Source organism: Mytilus trossulus, chromosome 13 (assembly GCF_036588685.1).
Source record: "Mytilus trossulus isolate FHL-02 chromosome 13, PNRI_Mtr1.1.1.hap1, whole genome shotgun sequence".
NCBI lineage: Eukaryota > Metazoa > Mollusca > Bivalvia > Mytilida > Mytilidae > Mytilus > Mytilus trossulus.
In genome coordinates, this window is record NC_086385.1 from 33631538 (window position 1) to 33653436 (window position 21899).

At 31.7% G+C, this 21899-nt stretch overlaps 1 protein-coding gene across 1 annotated transcript; it reads right to left on the minus strand.

Annotated features, from left to right (window-relative positions):
* Window positions 1-9: 9 nt before the first annotated feature.
* On the minus strand, window positions 10-18426 carry LOC134693915 (interleukin-1 receptor accessory protein-like 1-B). The gene is made up of 9 exons (XM_063554851.1): window positions 18278-18426; window positions 15845-16120; window positions 13778-13905; window positions 13057-13181; window positions 12667-12792; window positions 11470-11725; window positions 10281-10418; window positions 7874-8010; window positions 10-6399 (listed from the first exon to the last, which is right to left on the minus strand). The coding sequence occupies exons 2-9, from the start codon at window positions 16102-16104 to the stop codon at window positions 5944-5946; spliced, it is 1626 nt and encodes a 541-aa protein (XP_063410921.1). The 5' UTR covers window positions 16105-16120; window positions 18278-18426; the 3' UTR covers window positions 10-5943.
* Between the last annotated feature and the right edge of the window lie 3473 nt (window positions 18427-21899).

The window sequence follows — 21899 nt, forward strand, 5'->3', positions numbered from 1 at the left end:
AACAGATTTTATAATAAACTAACAAAATTATCAAATTCTATAAATATAGGTATATGTTATACACCATATATGTTCAATATACTGTCTATCATAAAATAATAAAGAGTAGATAATAAAATTCTGATAAAATTCTGATAAAAAATACTAAGAATCCAACATGTCCAATGACAAAATAATAGAGCATCCTCCAAGATTTTAAAGCAAGTTTTTTTTTATCTAAATTCAGATATCAGTGAAGTAATAAATTAAGTTAAAACTGTTCATTAAAATAAAACTTTTCGCCAATCTCATTAAATATTAACAACTCTTTAAACACTTTTCTACCTAGTGCTTAATCAATATATACTGGGTAATATTTTCAGTAGCGAAATACATATTTTAGCTGCAGTTTTCAAGCTTTAGATTAGTTTCAATACATGTTTTTGTTCTTGAGCTCACAAATATATAAGTGTCTTTGTTTGAGATTCTAAGTTACCCTTCAGAAATTATTACAACCATTTCATTTATTATTGAGATTTTTGAAGAATGGACAAAAATGCAAGTTTGTATGACAGTTTATAAATCATGATAAAAACTTTTTTTCAAAAAGTGTTATGTTTTTGTATTTCTGAATTGCATTCATACAACATAGGCAAGATAACATTATCTACAAAATAAGTTAACGTGAAACAAATTATCTACATTTTAGGCCAGAAATAACAGTATTTTATAAATTATAATGATTGCATAACACAAGAGTGCACACACTGACATGTCTCGCCTTCTTTACTAAAAATTGATATTATATTGATAGTCCTAAATATAAAGCTTTACTACAACTATCACAAAAATTTAATATCATTCAGGAAAATGAGGTCAAGGTCATATAAACCAAACAAGAAATATATGTACACCTCACAATCAATCAATACACTAAATATAGCTGACCTATTGCATATAGTATTTGAAAAAAAGACCAAATCTCAAAATTTTAACTTTGACCAATGCACCATGAATAAAAGGCTCGACAAAAAAATCATCTTTATTCATGACTTTCTAATCTATCATTCTTTATCATTTGTTTCTAGAAATATTTGCATGCAAAAATTTGAAAAGTGTTAAATATTAAACATAATAAAACAAATACTTAATAAAACAAATAAATGTCTGAGGACCAAATGCCCCACCTCAAGCTTTGCCACCAAAATGGGACGGACAGAAGAAAAACTAGAGGATCTAAAGAGCCTGTGTCGCACACCTTGGTATATGTGAATTAAACAAAGAAAGCAGACAGTTCATGACAAAATTGTGTTTAGGTGATTGTGATGTGTTTGTACATCTTACTTTACTGAACATTCTTGCTGCTTACAATTATCATTATCTATAATGAACTTGTCCGTGTAGTTTCAGTGGAAAATGTTAGTAAAAATTTACAAATTTTATGAAAATTGTTAAAAATTGATTGTAAAGGACAATAACTTCTTAGGGGGTCAATTGACCATTTTGGTCGTTTGACTTATTTTTGAGTCTTAAATTGCTGTACATTATTGCTGTTTACAGTTTATCTCCATCTATAATAATATTCAAGATAATAACCAAAAACAGTAAAATTTCCTTAAAATAACCAATTTATGGGCAGCAACCCAACAATGGGTTGTCTGATTCATCTGAAAATTTCAAGGCAGATAGATCTTGATCTGATAAACAGCAATTTGCTCTAAATGCTTTGGTTTTTGAGCTATAAGCCAAAAACGGCATTTTACCCCTATGTTCTATTTTTATCCATGGCAGCCATCTTGGCTGGTTGACCGGGTCACGCCACACATTTTTTAAACTAGATACCCCAAAGATGATTGTGGTTAAGTTTGGATTAATTTGGCCGGGTGGTTTCAGAGGAGAAGATTTTTGTAAAAGATTACTAAGATTAACGAAAAATGGTAAAAAATTGACTATAACTCATAAAGGCGTCAACTGACCATTTTGGTCATGTTGACTTATTTGTAGATCTTACTTTGCTGAACATTATTGCTGTTTAAAGTTTATCTCTATCTATAATAATATTCAAGATTATAACCAAAAACAGCAAAATTTCCCTCATATTACCTAAGCTCTTGACCTGATAAACAATTTTACCCCTTGTCAGATTTGATCTAAATGCTTTGGTTTTTGAGTTATAAGCCAAAAATTGCATTTTACCCCTATGTTCTATTTTTAGCCATGGTGGCCATCTTGCATGGTTGGCCGGGTAATTAAACACAAACTTTAAACTGAATACATCAATGATGATTGTGGCCAAGTTTGGAATAATTTGGCCTGGTGGTTTCAGAGGAGAATATTTTTGTAAAAGATCATGTATATTTATGAAAACTGGTTAAAAATTGACTATAAAGGGCAATAACTCCTAAAGGGGTCAACTGACCATTTTGGTCATGTTGACTTATTTGTAAATCTTACTTTGCTGAACATTAATGCTGTTTACAGTTTATCTCCATCTATAATAATATTGAAGATAATAACCAAAAACAGTACAATTTCCTTAAAATTACCAATTTAGCGGCAGCAACCCAACAATGGGTTGTCTGATTAATCTGAAAATTTCATGGCAGATAGATCTTGACCTGATAAACAATTTTACCCCTTGTCAGATTTGCTCTAAATGCTTTGGTTTTTGAGTTATAAGCCAAAAAATGCATTTTACCCCTAAGTTCTAATTTTAGCCATGGCAGCCATCTTGGATGGTTAGCCGGGTAGTTAAACACAAACTTTAAACTAGATACATCAATGATGATTGTGGCCAAGATTGGTTTAATTTGGCCCGGTAGTTTCAGAGGAGAAGATTTTTGTAAAAGATCATGGATATTTACGAAAAATGGTTAAAAATTGACTATAAAGGGCAATAACTCCTAAAGGGGTCAACTGACCATTTTGGTCATGTTGACTTATTTGTAAATCTTACTTTGCTGAACATTATTGCTGTTTACAGCTTATCTCCATCTATAATAATATTCAAGATAATAACCAAAAACAGTAAAATTTCCTTAAAATTTTCAATTTAGGGGCAGCAACCCAACAATGGGTTGTCTGATTCATCTGAAAATTTCAGGGCAGATAGATCTTGACCTGATAAACAATGTTACCCCCATGTCAGATTTGCTCTATATGCTTTGGTTTTTGAGTTATAAGCCGAAAACTGCATTTTACCCCTATGTTCTTTTTTTAGCCATGGGGGCCATCTTGAATGGTTGGCCGGGTAATTAAACACAAACTTTAAACTAGATACATCAATGATGATTGTGGCCAAGTTTGGTTTAATTTGGCCCAGTAGTTTCAGAGGAGAAGATTTTTGTAAAAGTTAACGATGACGACGGACGACGGACGCCAGACGCCAAGTGATGGGAAAAGCTCACTTGGCCTTTCGGCCAGTTGAGCTAAAAACTAGTTAGTTAATAAAAACAAGCATTCTGTGAGTATTGCATGGCAATACAAAGTCCCCTACTGGTTAAAAAATCATTGAAATAGAACGTAATTCCAACTTCATCAATAACTTGTCATGGTGTTAACTAAATAAAATAACAAACAAATATAACACTAAATTCTTAGAACAATTTACGGAAAGGTTACAAAATCAAAATGTCACAATTCTATTAAAAATCTTAAAATCTTATTTTCCTTTGGACAGTAATTATTAAATATTTCATCCAAAATTAAATTCTAAAAAAAGGGCTTTATCTGAACAATAAAAAAAGCTAGTCGTGAAAATGTAACTTGACCTTTAACTTATCATAATAAAACAAAAAATATCTTCAAGCATGAAGAAAAAAAATCTGGAAAACTCATTTGGCAGACTGACAGACAGACAGAGTGCAAACCTAAAGTCCTCTCTGACAGAGGTAGGGGACTGATTAAAGAAGAATGTGTCTGTGACCACGAATACCCTGCAGCCAAAATAGGACACACTGAAAGACGGAGGACAGAAAATGGAAGGTGATAGGTAACAATGAAAGAAGGAGGACGGAAAATGGAAGGTGATAGGTAACACTGAACACTGAATGCCCCAGTTGCCTAGTCATGAGGCTTAAATATATGAATCCCTAATTATCTTTTGTAAATTCCATAAAAAATATCAATTATTTCATAGATTAATACATGTTGCTAATATAATATGAAATATAATAACACAGTTCATTCCTTAAAAATAACAATTCTGTTCTTTCACCAATGAAAATAATGTATAAATGATTACCCTACAACAATTCATGAATCCACAGTAAATCACATCTAACATAAATAGAGAAAGTGTCCATGTGACACACATAATGCACTCTGTTTGCGTATAACATTATAATAGGGCGTAACTTGAGAACAGTAAAAGTGACCAAAACTTGAACTTGATCTTATTTTATGGAACTAATAAGCATTATGTATAAGATTCAAAACATTTCAATTAGCCAAACTGAAGTTAAAGAGTGCAAAACAAAAACTAGAGGCTCTCAAGAGCCTGTGTCGCTCACCTGTTACTGTATTTACTGATGTCGGTCATCTTGTTTGGTAGGTGGGGTCATTAGACACTTATTTTAAATAGATACCATAGTGATGATTGTGGCCACATTTAGTTTAATATGGCCCATAGTTTTAGAAAAGAAGATTTTTGTACAAGTTACAAAAATGACGAAAATTTGTTCAAAATTGACTATAAAGGGCAATAACTCCTTAAGGGGTACTCTTACAATTTTTATCATGTTGATTTATTTGTAGATCCTACTTTGCTGAACAAAATTGCTGTTTACAGTTTATCTCTATCTATAATTGTATTCAAGATAATAACCAAAAACTGCAAAATTTCCTTAAAATCACCAATTTTAGGGCAGCAACCCATTAACGAGTTGTCAGATTCATCTGAAAATTTGCGAGAGGATAGATCTTATTCTGATGGACATTTAAATCTTAAAAGATTTGCCCTAAATGTCTTAGTTTTAAAGATATACATCAAAAACTGCATTTTACCACTATGTTCTAATTTTAGCCATGTCGGCCATTTTGTTTGGTAGGCGGTGTCATCACACACATTTTTAAAACTATATACCACAATGATAATTATCGCCAAGTTTGGTTTAATTTGGCCATGTAGTTTCAGAGAAGAAGATTTTTGTACAAGTTACAAAAACTGACGAAAATTTGTTAAAAATTGACTATAAAGGGCAATAACTCCTAAAGGGGTTGACTGACAATTTTGGTCATGTTGACTTATTTGTAGGTTTTACTTTGCTGAACATAATTGCTGTTTACAGTTTATCTCTATCTATAATAGTATTCAAGATAATAACCAAAAACTGCAAAATTTCCTTAAAATCACCAATTCAGGGGCAGCAACCTAACAACGGGTTGTCCGATTCATCTGAAAATTCTAGGGCAGATAGATCTTGACCTGATTAACAATTTTACCCCTTGTCAGATTTACTCTAAATGTTTTGGTTTCAAAGATATAAGCCAAAATATACATTTTACCCCTGTGTTCTATTTTTAGCCATGGCGGCCATCTTGGTTGGATGGCCAGGTCACCGGACACATTTTTTAAACTAGATACCCCAAGGATGATTGTGGCCAAGTTTGGTAAAATTTGGCCCAGTAGTTTCAGAGGAGAAGATTTTTGTAAAAGTTTACGGACGACGGACGACGGACGCCAAGTGATGAGAAAAGCTCACTTGACCTTTCAGGTCAGGTGAGCTAAAAACAGCTCTTTTTCCAAATATCAAGGGGCAGAAAGGTATTAGTGACCCAAATTCTAACTTGATATGTGTTTTTTTTGTAAAACCATTGTGTATGATTCTCGAAACATTTGCTTAAAGCAAACTCAAGATTTGGAATGTACAAAATACACCTACAGAAGTGCAAAACTTAATGCCCCTCTGGTTATGGTGGGGGCATAACACATATAGTATAAGTATGGCCTTTTATGCTATAGAATTAACACAATAATGGTTTCTGCTCGTCTAAGCTGATCCTTCTACCAATACACGAGTCCTGACTCGCACTTGACTCCGTACTCTCAAGTCTCTGACTGCGATCACATGTTCTTGGTCTGACATTGACTTCATTTTCTATTGTCTCCTTTTTGTTCTTTTCATTTTTCAAATTTATAATAATGTGATCGTACCCCTCAAAGTTTTTATTACTTTCGTCCATTTCATTTACTTGACTTTGTTCCTCTGTGACTGGACTTTTCTCAATGTATTTAATTTGACCTTCATCTTCACCTTCTATCTTTTGAAGGTCATCACCCGGTTTTCCAATTGCATCATAAAATCTCTGCCAAAAATGTTGTGCAATTGTTTTGTCTGTAAAATCTAGGAATGTCTTTCCCATTAATTTCGCTGGAACTTTACATTTTCCATACTTGATCAAAATCAGAACATCCTTCCGCTGGAAAAAATAAAGATGAGGATTCTCATTCGATTTGCAAAAAAAAATGAAAGAGAAAACCATTTTGATAGCCACCAAAATTAAAATGAAGAAATAATTATTTCATAACATGCTCAATGCTGATTTTATCATGCGTAGGCATAATATTTGTCAATATCTTATTACTGAGTGCAAGCAAGATGTTAAATGTTGACTAATATAATGCCTACCCATATTAAAATGAGGTTAGAGCATGGCATGTTAGAATTATTTTGATTCTAATGGTAAAAATTTTAAGAATTTTGTACCTCAAAGTGGACCTTTAATATATGCTCAAAAGGCTGCCATTTTGATTTTTGATGCACATAAAAACATTATGTAAAATGAACAGTTGAAAGATAAAATATATACAGATACATTTTACAATGTTTTAACTTTTTTTTAGAATGTTTTTATTTAATGTCCATTCGTTCTCCCCTGTTGTTTATAAAAGAGCCAAATTCAACTGGTTAACACTGACAGCTAGACTTTACAAAAATGTTTAGAAAAAGTATTTCTTTAACCAATATTATTTCTTTTACCTCAAATATGTGTTAATCAATCACTACGATCTACTCATGATTTTTGTACACCCAGTTAAAATCCTATTCACTTTTTTGTAAGTCAAAAAAGTAAATTAACTACACCTTCAAAATAACACCTAAGGGAAACAACTCAATCACATTTTTGATATAAAAATTTAATTACAAACCTTCAAACAAATCTGTAATTAAAATTAATATACTTGTGTTTCAAAGATTTTCATATTCCCTAAATACTGTAAACCAACTTATTTTCGCGGATATTTAATTTCATGATTATCTAATTAACTTGATGAAGTTTATTGAGGAAAGATCAAAGATTGACATATTCACATTACTTTTTTTACTCGAGAAAGTTGCAAAAATAAATGGCTCCCGAAAATAAATTCATTTACAGTATATATTTGTTTTTTATTATTCTGTTTGCTTCGTAAGAATAAGAAAAATAATTTTAAAAGTATTGGCAAACAGTTGGTTGATTAGCTATATATATGTGTAAACATATAGTATGGTAAAAACCCTGACCGTGCAAGGGCTGTATAGCCAGTCAAGGTCGTTTAAAACTTTCATATATATATATATATATTAAAACCTGCTCACATGAATCTTTTTACGAATTTACAAGAAGCTGTGATTTGCAGTATCTGAGAAAAAAGTGGCAATAATCTGATTGAACAAACAGACACACATTTGCAATTTTACAGTTAAGTCCTCTCTCTTTCAGATGGAGTTATAATTAGTTTACCATGTTTACATTATCTTGTTTAAAACTGAAAGTTGTAAACTGTAGATTCATTATTAGTTAAAAACCAATTTTCATGGATTTCATGGGCATAGGTAAATTATAAACTTTTTTTGCCTCACTTTGACATTCTAATAATACTATTTCATCAATGTTTTAAATGGCATCTTACCTGTGATATAGCCCTATTGTGAGCTTGCTGAAGTTCAAACTGGCCCCACATCGATTTCAGGAAATTCTTCGACATTACAACAACAGTTTTTCTGCTTTTGTATATTGAATCCATGACATTTTCTGCAATGGCCATACCTGTATAAAAAATTATATCAAATAAATAAAAAATGTGTCTGAGGATACAAATGCCCTTGCCCAAGCCTCACTATTTTCTTTTTTAAAAAGGGGAATTACTGTAGAACAGTAAATGACTCACTGTCAATATCTCATACATGTGATGGACTGTGAAACTCAGATCAGGAGATTTGGAAATTTTGGTCAGGAGATTAGGACCCAGATCAGGAGGTTTTTTATCAACATAAATTTTAACGTAAATGTAACCATATGAAGTAGAAATTGTGTTTTTTCTACAAATTGTAATATGTTTAAAGTACCCTTATTGCCTTTCTATTTGAATAAAATAAAATATTAAGAAGAATCTGTTTCCTGTTTAGTTTTGTTTTGTTTTTGATAAATGATTGTTCACTGCTTGCAAATAAATCATTATATTTATCTATCTTATCTGTATAGATTTTTATTCATGTCTCCATCTCCTTATCATTGGTAAATATATAGACAAATAAGAAAGAAATAAGCTCTACATGTTTGTTTGCAACATCATAAATTAATTAAAAAAATAACAAACACTAACAGTAGTACTGCATGGCTTTTAAGCATTATGAAATCTTATTTGTAGAAAACTTAAAAAGACTTAAACATTGTAAAATGTTTTGCTATTTCTAGCTTACACAATAGAATCTTATATATTCTAACATCTACAATTCTCATACCCAAGGTTTTATAATCCCAATTAAACTAACTAGAAATGTGTTAGTCTTTTTTTTATCTTTATGAAATGTGTTAGTCTAAATGTACATATTATATATTTCAATCACATTAAAGATAAACAGATTTATAATATAAACTTCAATTTAATCCTTGAAAAGAGGTCTAGATTGCTAAAATAATTTATAAATTTATATTTTTTTATTTGTCCCAAAACATTTAAATTCATTTAATCAACATCCGTTTATGATTATTTGATTAAAATATCAATCATTTATAGTCTTTTTACAATTTACATTTTTAAAAGCAAAATAACTGAAAACAGGATAAAACAAAGGGAAGTAACAAAAATGTATTTCAATATTCCCAATACACATCGTTTTTATAACACAACGGCAGTTAGCCAGAGGTAAACATTGTTGATTACCAGTATGTTTGACACCCCAGCTGTCAAGTGAAACCAATTAATTATACATCTTCTTTGATGTACAGGTAAAATTTAACACAGGTGTCAATTACACCCGTACAGTAGTAAGAAATGATCAAATATGGCGTCTGAAAATTTTCATTCATGAAATATTTCATACACGGGAGTTTTTTCTCCTGAACGGGAGGACGGGAGGAGACCCCTGAAAACGGGAGTTTTGTACTCCCGTCGGGAGGTTCACATGTATGATATCTAAACTTTGTCTGTGTATTGTGATTTTTAGCATTATGTACTGGTATGAGTCTAATAAAATTTGGAAGAGTTAATATTAAGTTAGTGAGGAAAAGAAATTGGGACAGGATTTGTTATTGATGTTATTGATGTTTTGTATCTTTGTTTTAAAAGTTCTTTTTAAATATGGGAAAATAACTCTGTCTTGTAGAAAAATCTTTAAAACTTAGTAGATCTAGTTACTTCCCTTTTATTCATATATCTAATATCGATTTTAAAATATAAAAAAACACACATATACATTTAGTTAAGACAGATATGTTGTTACTGATGTTACTGATGTTATTAATGTTTTGTATACATGTAGGTTCAAAAGTTTTTTTTGAATATGGTAGATAAATACACTTGCAGAAAAATCTTTAAAATTTAGTAGATGAGTTATTTCCCTTTTATTCATATACCTAGTATCTATTTTATATAAGACCTTAACAAATGTATTAGGGCAGGAATTCTTTTCCCATCAGACATCGAGCGTTCAACTTCAGCTACCATTAGCAAGACTTTGTTAAAATTATACCGTGAATGGTCAAAATATCCTTATCTTGGTTCCTGAGTGATCTCAAATAGTTATCATTTTCAGCTATTTTTAAAACTAAGATGATTTGTCAAGATATCCTTATCTCGATTCGTCAGCGGTCTCAAATAATTATTGTTACTGTTATTTTTAGCAGAAAATAAATGAGATTTGCCAAAATCAGTCAATTTTTTTTATCGTCTAAACATGCGTAAAGAAAGTGTAAATTTTGTTGTATGTAATGTACCAAATTTTACTTGTATTGTCATTTGGCAAGATATTCCCCATTATTCGACATAAAAGTACCTACATGTGTCTAATTGTATAAATTATCACTGGTAATCATACCTGGCACAAAATCTTTAAAGTCGATGTTGACATGGTAACCATTTTGAACAAGTTTTGTAAACAGTGTTTCTTTTACCCATTTTTCATCCTCGCTACTGTAGGATATAAACACATCATACTCTAATTTATGCTGTGGAACTGCAAAATAAATAATATTTTTGCTTAATCTCCAATGAAATAATTTCATGCATTTAAAGAGAAAATTTTTAGTGAAGGATTTATTCCCACTAATTTTGTGATGAACATAAAATAACAATAATCATTAATAACATTAATAAGGTTTATTTGTTCTTAAACATGCTTAAAGGGGCACTAGCTGTCAAATTCATGGTCACCGATTTGACTCAAATTCTAACATTTTATTTATAACAATGTAAAACATTTATCCAAACTATAAAATGTCTAAAACAAACAATTAAGAAGACATCAGCTCAATGATATGAAGATTCGTTTTGTGTGTATTTTAGTTTAGACGCCATCTAATTAGCTAAAGAGTTGACCACCAATGACCATATAAGCGATGTAAACATAAATACAGTTATAAATAGATTAAGCAACTTGTGCAATTGGATTTTTATAGGTCTGTTAAATTTGTATTATAGATTTAAAATATATATTTCTCATCGTTTTTTACCAGTATAAGAATGATTTTTTGTGGATCGAATTAGTCAATCAAATGATTTACCTTTGTTTCACTTTCAATGTTGACATTTTTGCCTTTAGATAAATAGTACACAGACAATGCATGTGTTTATTAATCTCTAGCGAAGGGGTTAAATTGAAGTTCACATTAATACGGATTTAATAAGGTTGAATTATTCTCTAGCAAGCGAATAATTCAAAATCAATGTTCCTAAGCTTAATTTGACAAAATTAAAACATTTCGACTGCTTAAAGTGAATTATTATTTTACTATTTCACTTTCATTATTGACTAAACAAAAAAAAAATCATACTTTAGATTTTTTATATATATCGTAGCTACATGTTAAAGGAAGATAAGTTTAAAAAAAAAAAAAAAAATGAAAAATAAAACCTTAGTTGCTATCAGGTTTGGACTTTGATAACGCAAGAATTTAAAATTCACATAATAAATTATTCAGGGTTTGGACATTTTTCAGAGATTTATTTTTTCCTAATTTTGTTAAAACAATAAATACCACTATTTATTTATTTATTTGCATACAAACCTTCATAATGCTCTAAGTCAGGATCTTCCCAATCAATTTTCTCATTACGTTTTCTTCTTATAACAGCAATCACTATAGAAATGATTAACGTCATAACTACAAACCCTGCCCCTCCAGAAATAGCTACAAGGAGCCATAATTTGACTTCTCCACTTCCATGTTCTCCTGGAGCCACATCTCTCAGTAAAGTTATATTCCTTGAATCGGAACCTCTACCATTCTTTCCATAACACTCATACACTCCCAAGTCATCAACCTATCAATACATAAAATATGACATGACAATTTGCTAACCACATGACCAAAAATAAAAATATTATTGTTTTATGTTGCTTACCTACCTACCGAAAAGCAGCCTACCTGAAAAATATTATGACACAAAATATTTTAAATATTTCATATTTCTTTTTTGTCCTATGTTTTTTCTTGTCTCAAACATGTAACAAGTTTCTTATATATGCATGATTTTTTGATTGGTTGTTAATGACTTTGAACTAGCTGTCAGTTTACTGTGAGTTCTCTCGAATCTGTACTTTGTTTCTTTTTGTTGTTGGGATGTACAAGTACCTGATCACGTCCAATTGTATTTTAGTTCATCTGATGAGTTAAGCCTTTTTCCAGTGATTATGATAGTTCGTTCTAATATGTTGTACTGTAATACCACTGTCCCATGTTTAACCCTGCCACATTATGTATGTATGTGTCTGTCCAAAGTCAGGAACCTGTAATTCAGTGGTTATCATTTGTTTATGTTACATATTTGTTTTTCGTACATAAATAAGGCCGTTAGTTTTCTTGTTTGAATTGTTTTACATTGTCATTTTGTGGCCTTTTAAATAGCTGACTATGCAGTATTGGCTTTGCTCATTGTTGAAAGCCATGTGGTGACTTTAAGTTGTTAATTTCTGTCATTTTGGTCTCTCGTTGAGAGTTGTCTCTTTGGCAATCATACTGCACTACATCTTCTTTTTTTTATAAAATAAGTTGTTGCCCCCCCCCCCCCCCCCCTTAAATAAAATACCAGCATTTAAAATTTTGGAGTTTGAGCCGCGGTTTACATGAAGAACAATAAAATCATCAAAATAAGTTCTGAAAACCCATTGGTGGGCTTCAGATGTTTTCTGCTCATACATGTAGGTAGGGGTTGTTGTCTCTTTGACACATTCCCATGCAATTTCCATTCTCAATTTTACTTACAGATATATTCTTTATTTGTAACATTAAAACCGTCTGTCCCTTAGTTAGGTTAAAGATCTGGTATTCCAGGCTAGTGTTATTATCATACAATAAATCTCCATTTTTTCTCCACTGCATTTTGTCAGGCTGGAAAGACAAAATCAAAAATATACTAATTATCTAATAAAAGCAAAAATGAAAAAACTAGAATTCACAAATCATAAATTAAAGTATTTATCTCTTGTAAGTACATGTGAAGTAGTTCATACATGTACCAGTTTAAGTATGCAACAAGATGCATTTGATTTTTTGTTGTTGAGCTAGAATTCCTACAAGTTATCCTTACTTGGGGTGTATTTGTGTACACCTGTGTTGGAATAAACTCTTAATTTAGCTTATAAAATAACTCACCGTTGACTTTTGAGTCCCAACATCAAAAGTACAGCTTATGTTTGTACTGGATCCCAAAATAACTTTCTGTTCTTGATCTAATGGTTCAGTATGAACAATTCTAGGATGGGTAACAGAAATAGACTCTGTAAAAAAATATATTTAAATTAGACAAAACTATTTAATAATCCCCCTTTCATTTTCTAATAGTGCTTAATTTTTAAAGTTTTGAATGTATGATAAACAACTGGATTTCTTTTCATAAAAAATCTTAAGACTAAAAATTATGCAATTTCAGGAAAATCTTCATGTAGATATATATGTCATGTATGTAGTAGATATCAAAGTGTGTGTTCTTAAATTGGGTCTCATTGTGGGGGAGGATTCTGATGCAAGTTCCTTCTTATTGTTTTATCATAATCTTGTATATGGCTTATCATTGCAACAACAGTGCATGTGATTTTTCATGTACTGACCAACTTTGTTTCCAGTTTTCATGCAGAAGAATTTGAATTCCACATGTCATGCTTACAAAAAATCAGCCCATTCCGTGTCATGCTTAGACCAGAATTATTGAGAATGAGACCCATTTACTCACCCAGCTGAATTATCCAAAATAGCAAAAACCTTGCAATTATTTAGGAATTAACGGTACATAATATGTGAATGAATGGTAGATACAGCTAGGATCTGTCTTTAAATAAGATTGCTAAACAGCAAAAAATATTTAGGGATAACTCACCAGTCACTAAAATATATCCTTCATAGCTTATAGAACTGTTAGCCACTACAGCATCACAGGAATAGTACCCAGAATCCTTCTGTACAGGAAGTGTTATTATCAAACGTTTATCATTGCTGATATATATAGTAAAAGTATGTTAAGGATAAACCATCATCATTTACCTTGTTTTTGATTATATTTTTCTAAAATATATTAAAGTACTAGCTACTTTCTGACCATATCTAATCTTTACTGATAAAAGCAGGAAAAAAGTTAAAATATATTTTAAACAGAAAGTTTTAAAAAAAAAGAGGCTGAAGATAAAAAAGGTATATTGAACTTAGTCAATAACAAGCTGGCAAACCCAGGAAAAAAACTAAAAAAATACCAAAAGTGAAAAAGACTAACAATAGCCTAGTCAGAACACAACATGGAAAACTTAAGACTGAGCAACACAAGCCTCATCCAAAGCTATGGGGTTATCTCAGCAAATAAGGAATTACCCCCCCCCCCCCCCCCCCCCCCCGAATATAAGCAGATCAAGCTGAGACCACATTAGACATTGGTTGTGAAATTACTCATGTAGGAACAACGACATTTGGAAATAAGTCTAATTGTAATTGGGCGATATGATATTCACATATGAAGAAAAAGCAATGCAATTATGGAAACATGGAGGTGTTTGTTACCCTATACAATTTATACCCACCTCTACTTCTTATCTTGTATATTGTATATAATATCATGAATATCAGATAATATTTTAACAATGTATAGCTAAAGTAACTAAAGTTCAAAGGGAGGTAATCCAAATTGTTTTCATCAACTTTTTAGCAATTGTTACATGCAGTTAATTAGATTATTCATTTCTTTTGATATATATTCATTAACAACATGCAGTCTGAGATTAAAATACTGGGTCAGATTTAAATATGCTAGCTCTTAAGGGTCTGATGAGAAAAGTATCTACTTTCCCGAGAAAAATATTTTGACTGACAAATTCATGAAAATTAATATTTGTGGTGTATTTTTAACCAAATTTTCCCTAAAAAAGATCAATTCTTTTTAATCTGACAAAATTTTCAGGCGGATTTATAGGGTTTTTCAGCGGGGGGCTGCCCCCTCCCCCTTTTTCTGGGGAAAAAATAGTAGATTATATAGAGAATCACTGAAGCATCACTTGAGCAGGCCAGTTGGCCCCCACTTATGAAAATTTCTGATTTTACAGAACTTCAACAAACTGAATGAACTTTTGATTGACTGATTAAGTGAACCTTCAAAACATTTAATAATCCAATGTTGATTTTGGATTTTTTTTTAAAGAAAATTCATGACATAAGTTTATAATTGGGGAAATGGTCACATTAGCAATGATTAGACTAACATGTATTACCATCATCAGCGGATAACTAAATCGTATTCATCTTAACACCTGAGTTCATCCTTAGTTTTGGTGAAGTAATTGTAGCTTGTTTTTTTGTTTACGTGATGGTATGCCATTGCATGTACTTTGGAAATTTTGGTTTTTCTTTCATGCAGTTAATCTATCATCGACTTAATGACTCAGGCCTAAAACAAAATATTGTTAGTTTCCCCAATCCCGACCGACCCTGCAAAAAGGGTGCTACTCATAAAATTTTATTGTCAAAACTAAGTTGAAAATTATTTTATTCATTTCAGATTTTCAGGCTTGCAGCATCGCCCAATACTATGTGATACTATTCAGCATGTTCAGGCATTTTGGAAAAAATAAAATTATTTCCCTACCTACCAACCCACACCTTGCTTGGCAGGGTCGGGATTGGAGAAACAGACAACATATTAATTTAGGCCTCAAGAGTATCTAATTGGTTTATATTCAGTCTCTTTTAAACCATTCATCTACATTAATATATTGATTTAACAAATTTGAAAAATATTAAGTCAAAATATTATTGGATTATATAGACATTATATTATTGTTTATAATGATATTTTTTGATTGTATAATATGTGCGCTCCTGGGGTCCCAATTTGGTGAATTAAAAAAAATTATTCCTAAGACAAAAATAAAAATATCTATTTTATATATCTAGGAAAGGATATTGTTGATCTGACTTCAGTTCTATTCCATCTTTGTACCACGTAAGGTTGACAGTTCCAGAATTTGAAATCACTGAGCATAACAAATCTATTGGACCTTCATCTTCTGTATACATGTTTTGTTCTGGCCATGTTGGACATGGATAAAAATTGACCAACTCAGAAGTCTGACATCGACCTGAAGCTGTTGCAGTCTTCCCCATGGGACATAAAATGGCCAGTACAACTAGGTATGGAATTTCCCTTATATGAAACTGAAACATCTTTCTTGTATAATACCTGTTACATAAAAAGATAGAAACATGCAATTACTTTGATTTCTTCACATATTTTATTCATACTAATCATGCGCTAATAACAGTGATGATGCCTACATTAACAGAACTTATTAACTTCAGTAAACTACTGTCATAACAGATTCAGCTAACTACGGTATCCTGGAACATGTGGAACTGGCATATTAAAGGATAAAGTACAATAAGGCCTGTTTTTGGCCCCCCCCTATTTTCTCATTTTTCCTATTCTGTTTTTTAAAGCTACTTATCACGTTAATATATTTCCTTAGGTTTGAAGTTTGATTGGTTGAATTTCAAAACAATTAATTTTAAAAAATGAGTGAGGTAAGGAAGGTTAAAGGGCACCAAAAATGCCAAAAGAAGGAAAAATAACGATTTTTGGTCTGACATTGTTTCTCAAAATTCAAAAGGGTTCGCCTACGTGACCCAGAGAAAATTATGGTGATGAAGACAGCAAAAACAGTGCTAATGACATTGGAATAAAAAAAATCCTGGGTCACGTTGGTGCAGGCACAAAATAAAAAAAATTGTAAGGGTTCCGCGGAACCCAGTGTCTCGCCTACTTTTGCTGTAACTCCCAGGTTCAACAAAAATGAGGAAAACAATCAATAAAAATATTCCTACTGATACTATCTTTTGATTGTAAGATGCTTCTGTCCAAGTTTGGTATACATTTCAGGATAGTTTATGAATCGAATAAATGTTTTAAAAACTTAAAGTGCAGACTGTATTTTATGTTAACTGGATTTATTTTTTTACAAAATTTACTTCTGGATACTATCTTATGATCATAAACAAGCTTCTGTCCAAGTTTGGTACAAACCCATGATACTGATAGTTAAGAAAGTTATTAAAATTTTAAAAACTTTAACCACAGAGTGAATGTAATGTTTCCCCACAGAAAAAACTAAGTCCATTTATAAGCAAAAAACAGAAAAAAAGGAATTTTATTTTTGCAAACTTTACTTCTGGATACCGATACTATCTTATGATCATAAACAAGCTTTTGTCCAAGTTTGGTAGAAATCCAGTATAGTTTAAGAAAGATATTTAAATTTTAAAAACTTTAACCACAGAGTGAATGTAATGTTTCCCCGCAGAAAAACTAAGTCCATTTATCAGTAAAAAACAGAAAAAATGGAATTTTATTTTTGAAAAATTTACTTCTGGATACTATCTTATGATCATAAACAAGCTTCTGTCCAAGTTTGGTAGAAATCCAGTATAGTTTAAGAAAGTTATTATATTTTCAAAAACTTTAACCACAGAGTGAGTATTTGTGGACGCCGCCGACGACGACGGAATGTAGGATTGCTTAGTCTCGCTTTTTCGACTAAAGTCGAAGGCTTGACAAAAATGTTGTACAATACGCCTGAAAAGTGAAAAATAATATCAATATTTGAATAATATCATAAAGTTTACAACCTTCACCTCACTGGGTTAACTTCAAACTTCAGGCATTTAGGAATATCTTAACATAAAAAGTGGCTTTCAAAAACAGAATTTGAAAAATGAGAAAATAGGGGGGGGGGGGGCCAAAAACAGGCTTAAATAGCATACCTTGTCCTTTCTGCATGACAAATCTTCAAGAAGTTTTAACATGAATAAGGGGAAGAAGAGACTTGGAATAATTACAGGGGAAGATTCAGCAATTTTAAAAAGGCATTTAAATGCAATGATTGTCCAATAAAAGGGCTTTCAAACCCCGGAACCCCCCCCCCTTTTCTCATTCAGCCACTGAATAAGAACATTATGAGGTGTATGCCATGTTTTTTATCTACATTAAATCAATCATAGACACTTGCAAACAGGATTTGGATTTTTCTATTTCTTTGTTTACAATGACCATCAAAAGTTTCTATTTTTAAAGTTTTACAATTTAATAGCCATAGTAACTTTTTATCCTATCCCCTTGGTTCTGTCAAACCAAAACGTACCTGTAATAATGCGATATATAAAATGTGCAAAGGCATTCTTCTTATTAAACATGTTGGAAAGGTCAAAATATGCAACAAAAATGGTGCATAATTGCACATGTTGATTTCTACTTTCGTTTTCAACAGAATCAACATGGAATGAGATTATCATTTCTAATCGGTTCATTCTCATATCTTAATGATAACAAATAAAAGATACTCACAGACAAATATATTTCCGACCTTCCTATGATAGGAACAGAAGGTTTGACCTGGAAAATGGACAATCCGAACATGATCCGGGAACATCAATGACCTGAAACTGAAAGAAGGTCTGGAGAGGTTTTCCGAAAGTGTAATCTGGCGGGAAACTGGTTTCCCGAACCCGAACGTCAATTTAAACATAGAGCTACGATATTTAGTTAAAAATACGTAAACATATGACGCAATCATGCTAAATCAAGCAATGCTTTTCAAAATTTTCATTTACCGAAAATCCACATTTGTAAAATTATAATTACGGGAGACCCCAATCTGTTTTTCTATAAAATCTATATAAAATGGGTTAATGAATTAATAATTTTCTTTTGGAAATCATTTCAAATAATATTATATCAGTAAATAATCCGGCTTAGAGATATATGTATTATATGTCTCAGAAATAACATATGTCCAGAATACTTTAAATTGTCTGAAACAGAGAGGGATTACAATAAATTCGATCTTCATTTGCTAATATGCAGCTTACTGTTCCGTTCATTAAAAAGCCATTTGCACTCACTGAGGGGAGTCAGGACACAACGCCTGCATAAAATATCATTGTTTTACCACTTTATATATGGGTCATTTTCAAAAAATGTAGAATTTTGAAATTAAAAAAAAAATTAAAAGTTACTTATTTAAACAACCCTCTACATGCATTTTAAGCAAATCTAAACAAACAGTACTATAAGAACAACATATATATAGATAGATAGATAGATACTTTATTCTCTAAAAAACTAGATACAAATTTACAGAGAAACATACAATATAAATACAGACGCAATAGTAAAGGTAACAAATACAATTTTAATATGATGATCGACATACATGTTTAGTAACATGTAGAATGTATGATATACATGCATGTATATTAAAAGATGCAATCTTAATGCTGTCATACAAGAATATGTTGAAACATTTTTTGATCGGCGGAGGTGCATTATTTTGTCTAACGATCTGTTATCATTTTCAAAAGAAATTTTGGGTTATTAAGAAAAGGTCTATATAAAATGTTAAGCTTGTTTTACGTAGACAATTAGATGTTATCAAGAGAATAAACTTCTATATATATATTCATTCTGTAATATAATAGATTATTTGCCAATTTTCCAGGTTGTACTGAAAAATGCCTTTAAAAATTGGTTTACAAAGGTTGTAAAAATTACATCCAGTAACAGGGGCGGATTTAGGCGGGGGCGTGGCGGGCGTGCGCCCCCCCCTAAAATTTGCAAAGCATGGGTTGACTTCAACATAATTAAGTATCAGAAGAGACCATTCAATCTTTTTTAACATTCAAAGTATATAAAACAGTCAGTTTAACAGAATAGAATCAACGTGATTACTGTCGAATCAACTGACCTACGCTTTATTAAAGTTCTGTATATAAATAATTTCAAAGGAAGGTGTCAAACTCGGAGCTGCGTTTGATGAAAAATATAATAGGTTTTTAGCAGTCAAAGTAAAAATAATTGTTAAATTGTATTTGCGGTTTTTATAATAGATTTGTTTGATAATCGAAGTTCCAAAACATCCCTTACTCACTTTCACAATTTCGTCATGACACGGTAAAAAAAAACAGTCGGCAGGTGGGATTCTTTTAAAATATCCGTAATGAAAGATAGAAATACTGTTTCGAGCGAAAGGTTAGTTTATTAATTTGTATCTCTGTGTCTATATTTATTTCTCACTTGCAACCTAAATATTTAGCCGAATTCTGTATCGTATTACTGTATGCTTGGTTTCCCCCAAAAAACAAAAAAAACTGCGTAAATGCATCTCATTCTGATTTTAGTTGTTTGTGGCGAATTCAGTAAAGTCTAGCACGACCCCCGAAAATCAAAAAAGTAAAAAACAGATATCATAGTATGAAAGGAAAATGTAAATAGTTATCAAAAGTACCAGGATTATAATTTTATACGCCAGACGCGCGTTTCGTCTACATAAGACTCATCAGTGACGCTCAGATCGTAAAAATTGCTGGTAAAAGAGGACTTTTTGTTTAGAAATATATTGGTCAGGTGAGCAATTGTGATTTGTCTCGTGTCACTTTGCGTCCGTCTGTCCGCTCGTCTATCTGTAGCTTGTTCTCAGGTATGGATTAAGGCGGTTTCAGCTTGAAACTTTAATTCCTGACCTCGCTAATTTTACTAGAACACCCAATAGTTCGAGATATCTACATTACACCCCTTTAGAAGAATATTTCAATAATTTTACCTAAAATAACCTCCAAAAATTTTTCGCCTCGCTCCGCTCGGCGGACATAAATATTTGCGCCCCCCTAACTGGAAATCCTGGATCCGCCCCTGAGTAATGCAAGTCTAACGATATCAATTTATATTGTTCGGCATTTTTTTACCCTTTCAAATAAACCCAACATCAAGTAAATCCCTCATAAGTTAGATAAAATTTACTTTTCTCTATATTTCATTGGTAACTAGAACGTACGTTTCTGATAAATAACTATATAAAAGTCTATCCTGTTACCTTTTTGACTATCCTGTTACCAATATCAGTATTGCACCTGCGAATGGTTAATGAACCATTTGGGAAGATTAAGACGTTATATAACCTTAAGATGACTTCAAACAACGAAATATTTCATTCGTTTTGCACCTGTATGTTAAGAAAACAAAATGTTTTTGTCTACAATTGTCTATCCTGTTACTGTAACCATAGCAACCATAGTAACAGGATAGGCATAACAGGATAGACAAATTTCTTCGTTTTTGATTGCTGTTGTGAAATAACTACTCCCTTTGGTGAAGTGGACAGGTTATGTTTTTCTATTGTGAATTTGGTTTCCAACACGTTATTGCACCTTTTAACCAGTATACTATTGGTGTATTTAATCAAAATTGGTGGTAACAGCATAGACATGAAAAAAGTTCACTATATTTTTTTCACTAAATGTCTTGAAATTTCTTTTCTCTACACTGTCGTTCAAGAAACAAAGCGCTTTAAATGCAAAGATTACTTTGCACTTTTGAGATTAACACTGACTGATTCAATATTCAAAGGGAGAATAATTTCACGGCTGATGTAAGTAGCGGTAACAGGAAATTAAGACATGAACCTCTTGTACGCAGATTCAATTTAGTTTGTAGATAATATGTTGCATAGAATGATATAGAAGCTACGATTTTTCGTTAGAGTAATATTTAACGTTCTTAAAAAGTCCCTTTTGCAGATATCAAGGCGATCAGAAAATTGCTAAAAAATCATTTGAAATGTGTTTTTCTGACACTGTTCGCAGACAAAATGGATCTTAAATGCAGGTTAATCTTATCGAAACAGATGTAAGGTGTGTTTATTATTAATGTTCTGAATCAAAAATCCGACAAGCTTTCATTTAAACTGAAATTTCGACATTTTTTATATCACTCGGGGGCGGGGGGCCACTTCAATACTTAATTAATAGGGGTGCCTCTCTGTCTCAGAGGCGGATCCAGCCATTTTAAAAGGGGGTCCCAACCCGGATTAAAGGGGGTTCTAGCTATATGCTCCCATTCAAATGCTTTGATCGGCCATGCAACCTCCGGACTCCCCCCTGGATCCGCCAATGCCTCTTGGGTTTTGTTACCC

Bases quoted from the DNA above. Each gene is read 5' to 3' on its own strand.
- LOC134693915 (XM_063554851.1), bottom strand. From the start codon at position 16,104: ATGTTTCAGTTTCATATAAGGGAAATTCCATACCTAGTTGTACTGGCC. The intron at 13,906-15,844 runs ATATCCTTTCCT...ACATACTTTTAC, and splicing joins GAACTGAAGTCAGATCAACA to TATATATATCAGCAATGATA. The intron at 8,011-10,280 runs GTATGATTACCA...TTTTTTATACAG, and splicing joins CTTTAAAGATTTTGTGCCAG to GTATGGCCATTGCAGAAAAT.